Source organism: Myotis daubentonii, chromosome 2 (genome assembly GCF_963259705.1).
Source record: "Myotis daubentonii chromosome 2, mMyoDau2.1, whole genome shotgun sequence".
NCBI lineage: Eukaryota > Metazoa > Chordata > Mammalia > Chiroptera > Vespertilionidae > Myotis > Myotis daubentonii.
The window spans coordinates 15,222,231-15,235,892 of record NC_081841.1 but is presented as its reverse complement, the minus strand read 5'-3'; the positions used below and the strand labels follow the sequence as shown (position 1 = coordinate 15,235,892).

At 38.8% G+C, this 13,662-nt stretch overlaps 1 protein-coding gene across 4 annotated transcripts in view; it reads right to left on the bottom strand.

Annotated features, from left to right (window-relative positions):
- Positions 1-13,662, bottom strand: part of NUP37 (nucleoporin 37) — a 38,843-nt gene that overhangs the window by 13,269 nt on the left and 11,912 nt on the right. For all 4 annotated transcript variants that reach the window (XM_059681833.1, XM_059681835.1, XM_059681832.1 and 1 more), the window contains exon 6: positions 12,649-12,743. In XM_059681833.1, the coding sequence (XP_059537816.1) occupies positions 12,649-12,743 (95 nt within the window). The remainder of the gene's footprint in view (positions 1-12,648; positions 12,744-13,662) is intronic.

Genomic DNA, 13,662 nt, shown 5'->3' with positions numbered 1-13,662 from the left:
TAATAACCCAACTTTACCATACAAAAAATAACTGGCTACTGTATATCGTCATGAAGCCTTGGAGAACTTAAAAAAAAAAACTTATAGCTTACATGTTGTTGCTTCATTTGTTTTCTTGAAATTGTATAAAACTAAGCAGCAACTATTACAAGCTTATCACAGAGGTGAGAAACTACCTGAGGCCGCCCCACAGGAGAATTAACATCTTATTTAACTTACAGATAGATTTTTAAAAACGTTATTTTTCTATTACAGTTTACATTCAATATTATTTTGTGTACAGCACAGTGGTTAATGATATACTTTACAAAGTGCTCCCCTGATATTTCTAGTACCCACCTGGCACCATACATACTTATTATAATATTGACTATATTTCCTAAGCTGTACTTTACATCCCTGTGGCTATTTTGTAACTACCAATCTGTACTTCTTGATCTCTTCACCTTTTCACCTGGTCTCCAAACTCCCCTCTCCTCTGGCAACCATCAGACCTCTGTATCTATGAGTCAAACAGATTTTTGAAGGATAGGAATTGTGGAAAATTTTGTCACATTTAAAAGTAAACCTCAACATTACACTCTCAACTGCAAAAAATACCATATGGTAGTTTTCAAACAGGTATTATGTAATGATTTCATCTTCAAGAAATTCAGAGTAAAAGGACTTTTCTTTTAACTAACATAAACTTTAATACAAATACCAGTAATACTACCCAGAAAAATTAGCATTTCATTATTTCTAAGAAAAATTTTGATATATTTTACAATTAAAATGACTCTTATCAGTCACATAAATGGATTTTCAGAATAACCCTAAAAAATGTTTATGGATATTATTCTTATGTATATAATTCACTTACTGCAACCACATGAGGGCCTCATAAAGCAGGCTTAAATTACTGCAATCACTGATGTGGTAATACTATAAGAAGTACTGGTTTTGTATTTCATCTACACAGGCACATGAGGGAGAACAAAGAGTTGAATATGAGAGAATGGTGTTACCAATACACCATTATATAACATTTCAGAAAATTCTTTCATCAGTTTATTACTTTTACTGTAGTATAATCTTTCAATAACATATGATTTCATTTCACAAAATTAAAATGTCTGCAAATGTGATCAACAGGTTTTAGTATAAATTTTGGATAGTTCTTATAAAGACATGGAATCCTTATGTTCCATTCGCTGGAGGTAAATAATTACCAAACTCAACACAAACTATTTGACCTCATTTTTAAAGTTCTTAGAACTATGCAATAATTTTAAAAATGTTACAAAAATTAGAGGGAATTTTAGAAGACAGGCAGAGAACTTTGTTTCTGTAATTATTTAACTATAACATTTAATGAATAATATAAATTCTCCTGATTTCACTTTGTATCTAGAATTATTTAGGCACGGTTTATTTTTGTTCTAAATGGGGATTAATCTCCGAAGAGATGCTTCATTGGCCTATCTTTAGAAGGCTTTCAGTATCCCTGTTTCCCACAAGTACTATTTTTAAATAAATCACATATTTTGTGATCCCAACTGGGGTGAGGGTGAGGAAGGAACATTCCATCTTAATTATGGATCTTGAAGACTCTTCAAATATATAAGAACAGAGCTAATCTGGAAAGAACTCAGTTAGCATGGGGTGCACAGAGAGAGTTGATAAACATTTTTTCCTCTTATAAAATGTTCAAAACCCGCTACTACTGGCTTAGTGAATATCTTAGGTACCTAGTATTCCCTTATCTAGAGACTTGGTTATATTCCTAAAAAATAATCTTACTCTTTAGTTTTTATATCCCACTCCTCCAATTCTTTGTAAAAATGATGACAGCTAGAACATGACAACTACTAATATTCCAAGTTTCATAGTTAAAGTGAATGGCACATTACTTGCCTCTATTATTTCATCTTAAACTAAGAATTCCTTAGTTTCTAGAAGCCAATTTTCCTTCACCATAAATTTTATGTAATATTTTAAAAGATTATTGGTAGGGAGGAGTAGGAAAGGATTTACTTCTGACATTCTTTGTAGTTACAGTGAGTACTGGTTCTTCTATTTCTTTTGTATCCCCAGAGTACTAAATGTTGGCTATACTAAACATGTTTAATAATTACTTGTTGATCTGAATTGCTCTTACAGAACGGTACTGTTTTTAATATACAAGAACATCTGCTATTTGGCACTGACTGGGAATGAGATGTTCTGTATTAGTTAGTTTTTAAAATAATAAGTTTAACCAAATAAATACTTAAAGTACCATTTTTACTTTCTTTGTAGGTAGGGGATAATAAATCTTTCTACATGAATAAGCACGTATTTGCTTTTCAAATATCATAACAACTTTAAATTTCTTTTTTATGATGCTGGGTCTTAATTATAAACACTAGTAGTTACATTTTCCTGTGCATATGCATACACATAAACAAATATTTATGTAGATATCTGTACACGTATGCATGCATATGTGTTTGCATATGTTGGACATGATAAGGAACCATAAAAGAAATGGTGTAGAGCATGTGGTTGAATCACTAGCAACTCCACCTGTGACTTACTTGGAATTTTTTCCCCAAACACACCTCTTGTCAGGTGCTTTGTTTGGTAACATCTTTTCCCTAAAGACCTGGTAACAGGTACAGAGCCGTATTCATTCCTTCACCCACTCACCGGTACCTACAAGAGCACTCTTCTAGATGCTGTGATGACCCTAAGGTAGTAAAGCATGGCTGATTCTGCCAACTACCTTGTTAGAGAAAAGGCTAGAGCAGTCTACTCCAGAATAACTTCCCTCATCCTCAAGAAAAGTTTGTTTCTCTTTACTCTTCTTCCTCACTTGAGAACTGAATTAATGAAGTATGGAGAAGGAACATGATGCCTTTATTTCAAGAATTGGTACTAGTAGTAGAGTATTTCAAAAATTACAAATTCTTCACAAGTAGAAGGTAACACTTTGTAGACATGACTCTAAGGACAATTCTATCAACCTTATTAAGTCCTACATGTTTGATTTTGATTAGAACACACAGGTAATATGAACATCTTTTTCAATAAAAGAAAAAGACTAAAGCTTCTTATAGAACCTTCAAGGAGAAACAGTATAGGATGATATTTCAGAATCAGATTGCCTGGGATCCTCATCTGTAAAAGTAATGAGAACTCACCATATAAGGTTTTTGAGGATTAATTTAATTCATATAAAACACTTAGAATAGTGCTTGGTCACGTACTACTATCTAAATCAATGATTCTCAACAGATGGTGGTTCCAACATGTACAGAGTACTTTTTATTGTTCTAATAACTGGGATGCTATAGGCATTTAGTGGAGAAACAGGGATGCTAGACATTCTACATGACCTTTGAATGTCCCAATGAAATTTAGAAATAGCTCAAAAGGAAGGCACACTTCAAGATAAGAGCTATGTTTTTTGCAGTCGTTGTTAGTACTCCATCCTATGGCATAGTGGTGAATTTTGATAATATCTATATGAACACTGGCTGATTTGTAGAGTACTATCCTTCCTATAATTTGTTCTTCCATATTATCTCTATTTTGATTAACATTATTTCCCTTTTTCACTTACCACATTTAGTTTTATTTTTTAATGTTTTTATTGATTTTTAGAGAGAGAAAGGGAGATGAGGAGGAGACAGAAACATTGATGAGAGGAACATCATCAATTGGCTGCCTCCTGCACGCCCCCCACTGGGGATTGAGCCTGCAACCTGGGCATGTGCCCTGACTAGGAATTGAACCAGTGACCTCTTGGTTTCTGGGTCCACGCTCAACTGCTGAGCCACACTGTCCGGGCACCACATTTAGTAATTTTGTTACTAGGGACATGATTTTTTATCCTAATAACAAGTTCTACTCAGGGCTATGACACTGCAGAACTCCAGATGGCACTATTTACATTGTGCTCCATGCAAACCATAGCCCTGGAATTATGTGACTTGGCAGCCTTGCTTCTGCCTTACATTTTTCTGTTATCTTATTTTTAGGATATTCAAATTTATTCATTGTAAAACAGAACAAAGACTGTCTCACTATGTCTTATGTCTTCTTAGATATTTGAGTATATATATATATATATATATATATATATATGGGTGTGTGTGTGTGTGTGTGTGTGTGTGTGTGTATATATATATATATATATATATATATATATATATATATATATATATATATATATATACACACACTAGAGGCCCGGTGCACAAAAATTTGTGCACTCGGGGGAGAGAGGGGTCCCTCAGCCCGGCCTGTGCCCTCTCGCAGTCTGGGACCCCTCGGGAGATAACGACCTGCTGGCTTAGGCCTGTTCCCGGGTGGCAGAGGGCAGGCCCAATTGTGGTGCAGCCCCTGGTCGGGCTCAGAGCAGGGCCGATTGGGGAGTTGGGGCGCCGCCCCCTGTCATGCACAGAGCAGGGAGGATTGGGAGGTTGCGATGCCACCCTCAGTCACGCTCAGGGTAGGGCCGATTGGGGGATTGGGTCACCGCCCCCTGTCACACTCAAGGCAGGGTGGATGGGGAGGTTGTGGCGCCACCCCGTCATGCACAGAGCAGGGCCAATCAGGGGGTTGGGGCGCTGCCCCCTGTCACACACAGAGCAGGGCCCATCAGGGGGTTGAGGAGCTCCCCCCTGTCAATCACAGAGTAGGGCCCATAGGGGAGTTGGGGCACCGTCCCCTGTCACACTCAGGGCAGGGCTGATGGGGAGGTTATGGCTCTACCCCGTCACACACAGAGCAGGGCCCGTGGGGGGCGTTAGGGCACCACCCTCTATCACCCACAGAGCAGGGCCGATCAGGGGGTTGGGGCGCCACCACTGTCACACTCAGGGCAGGGCCAATGCAGAGGTTATGGCTCTACCCCATCACACACAGAGCAGGGCCCGGGGGGGGGGGGGGGGGGGTTGGAGTGCCGCACCCTGTCACACACAGAGCCGCAGGGCGATCAGGGGGTTTGTGCGCTGCCCCTGTCACGCTGATCCCGGTGCCGGGAGGCCTCACGGCTCCACTGATCCCGGTGCTGGGAGCATATTACCCTTTTACTATATAGGGTAGAGGCCTGGTGCATGGGTGGGGGCCGGCTGGTTTGCCCTGAAGGGTGTCCTAGATCAGGGTGGGGGTCCCCACTGGGGTGCCTGGCCAGGCTGGGTGAGGGGATGATGGCTGTTTGCAGCTGGTCACACATCCTTCAGGGTGGGGGTCCCCACTGGGGTGCCTGGCCAGGCTGGGTGAGGGGATGATGGCTGTTTGCAGCTGGTCACACATCCTTCAGGGTGGGGGTCCCCACTGGGGTGCCTGGCCAGCCTGGGTGAGGGGATGATGGCTGTTTGCAGCTGGTCACACACCCTTCAGGGTGGGGGTCCCCACTGGGGTGCCTGGCCAGTCTAGGTGAGGGGCTGAGGGCTGTTTTCAGGCTGGGGGTGACTGAAGCTCCTTTTTTCCTTTTTTTAATTTTTTTTATTCTGGGCCAGCTTTAGCTTGAGGCTTGGCTCTAGGTTTCTGGCCTTTGCATACAATGTTGCGAATCTTCTGGCTGAAGTCTGGCGGTATTTGTTACAATGTTTGAAACTGCAGGCTCAGAGGCCTGCAGCCACAGGCTGACGGAGGCAAGCAAGCCTCATGTTAGTTTCAAGCTGCCTGGCTGCCGGCCGCCATCTTGGCTGACAGTTAATTTGCATATCTCCCTGATTAGCCAATGAAAAGGGTAGCGGTCGTACGCCAATTACCATGTTTCTCTTTTATTAGTGTAGATACACTGTTTTGTCTTTTTATAGAAATGTTTAATACAATTAAAGTACTATAACTTTTAATATATTTTGATAGGTTATATTTTCTATGAATTTCATTTAAGATTATATAGAAGGCATTATAAAACATTCATTAAAAAAGTAGGTACTGGGACTGATAAAGAACTACTGACATAAATGAGAACTCAATTTTCTTAAGAACTTGCACAGATGATAGAATACTCAAAGTAGATAAACTCTTATATAAAATTTATCATAGTCTAGAATTACATTTGATATGATGAGTAGCACGTTGGTTCACAGTTTTAAAACTATGTTACAGAATGTAGAGAAATAAGATAGATCTAAAATATTCTTAGATAGAAATACCACTTCCTCAGGATAAAGCTGAAAACTGTCACTCAGGCAGAAGAGTGAGTGATTTAAGAGTGCAGGTGAGCCAGGCTGCCTGATATTCTTGTTCCTCTACTTGACAGCTATGTCATTTTCCATAAGTTACTTAGCCTCTCTATACCTGTATCCTCATCTTGTAAAATAAGGATAAAAATAGTACCTACCTCAGAGTTGTAAAATGAAATAGAGTTACAGAGATAAAGGCACTTAGCGTGGTGAGCATACAGTTAAGCACTCAATAAAAGTTTTAGTAATATTTACTTATTAAAATTGCAATTTATATGTAGAAAATAAATATCTTTGACAGTCTTAGAGAAGCCTAAAATGGTTCTGAAGCCATAATTCAGTTTAAAAATAAATCAGTGATTACTGAGTGCCTAGTGCAGTGATTGGCACAAGGTAGATACTTGATAATTGCTGAATGAATAAACTAACCTACTTTATTAATTTATTTTCTACAAATTTACTTCTTCTCTATAACAAAAGGTAAACAAGTAACTACTTTTTAATGGATAGACTGATATATGAGTGCAAGTGAGAACTATCTTTATTCTGTTCGATTCAGAATTTGACAATTTTCAATAAAACACATAAACTTTATGAACCTGTTAGGGGACAGATCATTTTGAAATGGTGTTCCTAAGGCCAGATATCTCCTAGCTGATTATTATATTGTGTCTCTCTTGGAAATGCCAAAGTCAAACATCAGAAAACATGTATTGATCAAAATTCTGTATTTTAAAAAATGTTTTTAGGAGAAACCAAGATGGCGGCATAGGTTAACGCCGGAGTTTGCTGCCTCGAACAACCACTTCAAAAATACAACTAAAAGACCGAACGGACATCATCCAGAACCACAGGAAGGCTGGCTGAGTGGAAATTCTACAACTAGGAGGAAAGAGAGTATCATACCGAGACTCAGAGGAGGCGCAGTGCTGAAGTGAAATACTAAGGTGTGGAGTGCATGTGGAGCGGGCTGGCAGCGGAGGGCGCGGTTGTTGTTTTCAATCGGGAGGGGGTTTCAGACTCTGAGCTTCAGATCTGGGCGAGTCTCTAGGGACCCAGACTCAAACGGGAGAAGCGGGACTGTCTGGCTTCAGTCACAACTCGAAGGCAGCTTTCTCTCCGAGGTTTGCAGCGGTTGCTGGGACTCTGAGAGCAGAGCCCCGGGGGAAGGAACTGAGAGCAGCCATAACTGCTTGCTCCGCCTGCCCTGTAGATCCCCAGGGACCCGTCCCGCCCAAGCCCTGTGCAGAGCCATTTGCCAGATAGCCTCAGGCAAACACTAGATTAGCACCGCCCTAGAGATCCAGCACAGAAGCGCTCCCACTGCAGACACAGCTGACTCTAACAGCCAGTTAGCCTGGAGGTCAAATCACCCCCGGTATTGCCGACAACAATCAAGGCTTAACTACAACAAGACTGCGCACAAAGACCACTAGGGGGTGCACCAAGAAAGCATAAAAAATGCGGAGACAAAGAAACATGACAGAAATGGAGGATATAGAGCTAAAAACCGCAATTTTAAGATCTTTCAATAATTTTCTAGAAACTGCCGATAAACGTAGTGAGATCCTCAAGAAATCTAATGAGACCCTCAATGTTGTGATAAAGAACCTACTAGAAATTAAGCATACACTGACTGAAATAAAGAATATTATACAGATGCCCAACAGCAGACCAGAGGAGCGCAAGAATCAAGTCAAAGATTTGAAATGCGAAGAAGCAAAAAACACCCAACCGGAAAAGCAAAATGAAAAAAGAATCTGAAAATACGAAGATAGTGTAAGGAGCCTCTGGGACAGCTTCAAGCGTACCAACATCAGAATTATAGGGGTGCCGGAAGATGAGAGACAGCAAGATATGGAAAACCTATTTGAAGAAATAATGACAGAAAACTTCCCCCACCTGGTGAAAGAAATAGACTTACAGGTCCAGGAAGCACAGAGAACCCCAAATAAAAGGAATCCAAAGAGGACCACACCAAGACACATCATAATTAAAATGCCAAGAGCAAAAGACAAAGAGAGAATCTTAAAAGCCGCAAGAGAAAGAAACTCAGTTACCTACAAGGGAATACCCATACGACTGTCAGCGGATTTCTGAACAGAAACTTTGCAGGCCAGAAGGGAGTGGCAAGAAATAGTCAAAGTGATGAATACCAAGAACCTACAACCAAGATTACTTTATCCAGCAAAGCTATCATTCAGAATTGAAGGTCAGATAAAGAGCTTCACAGATAAGGAAAAGCTAAAGGAGTTCATCACCACCAAACCAGGATTATATGAAATGCTGAAAGGTATCCTTTAAGAAGAGGAAGAAGAAAAAGGTAAAGATACAAATTATGAACAACAAATATGCATCTATCAACAAGTGAATCTAAGAATCAAGTGAATAAGTAATCTGGTGTACAGAATGAGCTGGTGATTACAATAGAATCAGGGACATAGAAAGGGAATGGACTGACTATTCTTGGGGGGGGAAGGGGTGTGGGAGATTCGGGAAGAGACTGGACAAAAATCGTGCACCTATGGATGAGGACAGTGGGTGGGGAATGAGGGCGGTGGTTGGGGTGGGAACTGTGAGGAGGGGAGGTATGGGGGGGGAAAAAAAGAGGAACAAATGTAATAATCTGAACAATAAAGATTCAATTAAAAAAATTGTTTTTAAAATTGGTACGAATTCAGAGAAATTATTCATTCTGCTCTTTATAGCACAAAATGTTAAGAATCTATATTGCAGGACTGTTCATATGTTACATATTTGTGATAATGTACTATTCCAGGCTATAATATTTTATATAATATAGCTTAGTATTTAAAAAATTTTATTCACTTATTTTACTCATTTACCTTACCAATTAAACCATTATAAAGTGTGTAATTCAGGGGCTCTTAACTTAGTTCCAGAACATTTTTATTATCCCAAAAGGAAACACCGTACCTACTTAGCAGTCACGCCTATTCTCTTCTCCCCGCTGTTCCTGGCACCATTATCTCTAAAAATCAATAAATCTTTTTAAAAAAATGTATGTTATTGATTTTTTACAGAGAGGAAGGGAGAGGGATAGAGAATTAGAAACATCGATGAGAGAGAAACATCGATCAGCTGCCTCCTGCACACTCCCTACTGGGGATGTGCCTGCAACCAAGGTACATGCCCTTGACCGGAATCGAACCTGGGACCCTTGAGTCCGCAGGCTGACGCTCTATCCACTGAGCCAAACCCGTTAGGGCTATTCTGCAAATTTTATATAAATGGAATCATAGGATATTTCCTGTCTAGCTACTTTAATGTTTTTACGTTTTACCCATGTTGTAATAGATATGCATATATATATTACACACACATGCATATATATATATACACTCTTCAATCATTTTTATAGCTGAATAATATTTCAATGACATACCACATTTTGTTTATCCATTTATTCACTGATGGATATTTGGGGTGTTTCTACTTTTTGGCTATTGTGAATAGTACTGCTGAAAACATCCCTTTACAAGTTTTTATTTGAACATCTGTTTTTAATTCTCTTGGGTATGCACCTGTACCTAGGAGTGGAATTCGTGGGCCACATGCTTAGGTTTTTGAGGAACTGCCAAACTGTTTACCACAGTGGCTACTTCCTTACTGACCTTCAGTCTAGTTATTCTATTTAGCATGTCTTTTTTAAGCATTGTATCACCTGCATATAAAACTACTTCCAAGAAGACACAGGCTCTGACTATGATTGGGTAAGGATTTCTCCAGTAACATGCAGACTGAGATTGTAGGAGACATTATTTTGTTGTTGTTTTTTGTTAATCCTCACCAGAGGATATTTTTTCCATTGACTTTTTGGGGAAGAGACAGAGAAACATCAATGTGAGAGAGAGACATTGATTCGTTGCATCCCACACGTGCCCAACTGGGGCCAGGGATCAAGCCTGCAATCCAGGTACGTGCTCTTGACTGGAACCAAACCCAGGACCCTGCAATCTGCAGGCTGATGCACCAACCACTGAGTGAAACCGGCAAGGGCAGGAGGCATTACTTTAGTGCAGTGATAGGAATGATCCCTGGGATGAAAATGGCTATTTCCTCTGCCCAAATTTCAGTTGCCATTTGGCTGCTGTCTTTACTTGTAACTTGGCAATTCTATACTTTGAGTTAATGTAGATAGTTGTACTGAAACAATTTTCTACAGTAGTTTGTCCCGTCAGAATACCTTCTTTCCTTTCTGTCAGACTGTATGATGCTTACTTTTCTTCCTTACTTTAAACTCCTTGACTTACTTGTATCTTCTTTTTCTTTTAAAAATCTTAGCTATATTGCTTACCTTTTGGCCCAAGAAGTTTGACTTTAATAGTCAATCAGGACTGTCATTTACTTCTAGGTGGCAAACTAAGTTAATGAATTCTAAATTTAGCTCCCCGTCTAGATAAAATGATGTTATCAAGCCCCAAATCTTAGTGGCTTACAAAAACAAGCATACATTTCTTGCTCCTGGGTCTGTGGGAAACTTTATTTCATAATACCAGAGGGGTCCATATCTGCTCCATGTGTTTCTCTTCTAGGGTCAGTAGCTATCTAGGACATTCTCATCTTATAGCAGAGAGAGAGGACAGGTCAAGACAAACCAAATAAAATATCTAAAGTGTCTGCTTGTGTCAGACCTGCTAATATTACATTGGCCTAAACAAGTCGCATGGGTACACCCAATAGAATGGGAAGAATCTCCCCCTTCCATGGGGGTGGGGGAAAGGGGAGCAAGTATTTGCTGAACAGTAACATCATAAATCACAGACCAGCAAAATAAGACAATTAGGGGCAACATAGTGAGTTTTCAAAAAGTTATATTAAGTCTAACTTCACTTTGAAGTTAAGCCCTTTGTCCTTTTTAAAGTAATAATGTTCTTTCTTTCATAAAATTATGGTAATTGAAGGCAGTAGAACTTTAAAATTCTTATTACTTAACAAAATAAAAAGTTGGAAACCCTGTGTCAGTCCCCCAAAATTTTAGGACAATTTTACTAGTCCAAAAAAATCTAAAAGTCTACAAGAGAAAAAAAAAATTCACAGACCACTGAACGTAATCCCAGGTCTGTCTGGCTCTTATTCACTATTCAGAGGCTACTCCTTGGCCTGCAAAGACACTCATTTTCTCCTTTCTCAGGTATCATTACCCCAAATGCTTGGGATTAGGAAAGTCTAGTTTTAGAGAAATAAAATGTCACTACTTATTTCTAGTGATTTAACTTTTATCTTAAAAATAGTTCTATTTACTCCTCAGATCTATATATAAACTTGGTTTTGTAATACTTGGGGTCATGTAAATCTTTCATATCTCTGATGTGAAAATTTTAACAGGCAGATCAAAAAGAATAATGGCCTATGACTCTAACTTTAAAAAGATTAGCTATTACAAAGATTAAAATTTAAAAAGTAGATAGTGGCTTTACTTCCAATGTGAAAGGACACCTACTTAATATCTTTGTCTGTGTACGAGTGTTTATAAATACTATTGATTTTGTCACAGCCTGATCAAAAATTAAAACTATGCAAAACAGCTGCACAGTGTGTTTTTCTTTTTCTCACAGTGCTGTTGAAAGAAGCAGCAATTGGCGCTCCTGTCATGACTGATTCACTTATTTCACTATTTCACTCCTGCCTCCACAGCCTTATTCCACCTCCTACTCTGGCTCTTCGTCTTGTTTCTTTACTTGTGATATTCTCCAGCTTTAGGCATCATTAAAATGCTATAGCTATCTTATCTGTTCCAAACGGGGGTGGGATGGAAGAATGTGACACTGAAATGTGCTATCTATACAGAAAAGCTTAAATAGAGACTTTCAAATTTGTCAAAACACTAATTTCCCATGAGTCTTGCTTTAGCAAATGAATTTGCAATTATTATTATTATTATTTTAATATTTTATTGATTTTTCACAGAGAAGAAGCGAGAGGGACAGAGAGCTAGAAACATCAATGAGAGAGATCGATCAGCTGCCTCCTGCACGCCCCCTTACTGGGGATGTGCCCGCAACCAAGGTACATGCCCTTGACCGGAATCGAACCTGGTACCCTTGAGTCCGCAGGCCGACACTCTATCCACTGAGCCAAACCGGTTCGGCAGAAATTTGCAATTATTAAACAATGACTTACCGGACAGGATCTGTGAAATAATGTCACAATATGGCAACTGCCTTTTATTATCTTACTGATCTTATCCATAATTGGAGAATTTGATCCTATATATTTAGATTTCATAAATGTTCAGATATAAAAGAAGAGGGAGAGAGGCACCCATGAGTCAGTAAGGGATGTTTCCAAAACTGGGATGAGAACTTAACTCACCAGTTTTGAAACTCACATTTGTGTCATACTTACAATTTAAATGAAGTATCTGGAGTATCTATAGAAGTTATATTTTCTCTAATTTTTAAAATGTAATTCTTATTAAAGTAAACCTTTTTAAAATGTACTTGTACCATAAGCAACATACCTGCAGGTATGATCATCACTCACACTTGCAATTCCATGGCCTTCTTTGGGGTCAAACACCAAACCATTAATGAAATCTGAATGGCCCTCTAAAATCTGACATAAGGGGAAAAATTAATAAGAACACAGGAAAAAAAACTACACTATTCCTACCTAATATTTTTACTTCACTGCCTTAAAAGCTTTCACTGCATGCTTCTCTTTTCCATAAATATTTCTTAGCAATCTGCTATTTTTAAAGCATGATTTATACACCTACTTTTCTGAAGGTTTTTCTTGGAAAGAAGCTGATTATTCAACACACTGCTATTAGCTTAATCTTTCTTTTCTAGTATGCATTTCTTACAAAAACACCACTTTTTTTTTATTGTACCTGTCCTCATGTCACCTCCTTTCTCACTTATTACATAAAGTTTAAATAAAAATTAAAGCTGGAACTTTCTAGGGGCTTGAGTTAAGAGTCCCCCTCAACTATTTATTTCATACCTACTGCCCTGCACACTTGCTGCTCCCTAATAAACACATAGGATGAACTTCACATTCTAAGGTCTTTATTAACTTGTTCAATATGACTGCCAGCACTGGAGATAGCAGTATTACCAGCCCACAATCACAACAACCCACAGATTTGTTTCTGGCTACAGAAGGAACAAAGGGGAAGGTACAAGGTGGAGTACTATGTGAGCCAGCAAGGTTCAATATTTTAATGACTATTGTTCTTTCTCCCTCCATTCTTTCAAAAGCTCAAATTTGATCTTAGTTTTAATAGAGTGCTTCTACTTTGAACTGCTATTTAGAAATATATCATGAAGAAAAAATTTTGATTTAAATATTTTTGTGTAACTTTAACAAACTCAAATCCTCTAAACATTCTTCAAAGCTTATGCCACAGTGTACAAGACAAACTAAATTAATATTTAATTTTAATGTCTATTAATCCTAGTACATTAACTTTTTTTTAATCCTCACCTCACCTGAAGATATGTTTTTATTGATTTTGAGAAAGAGAGGCAGA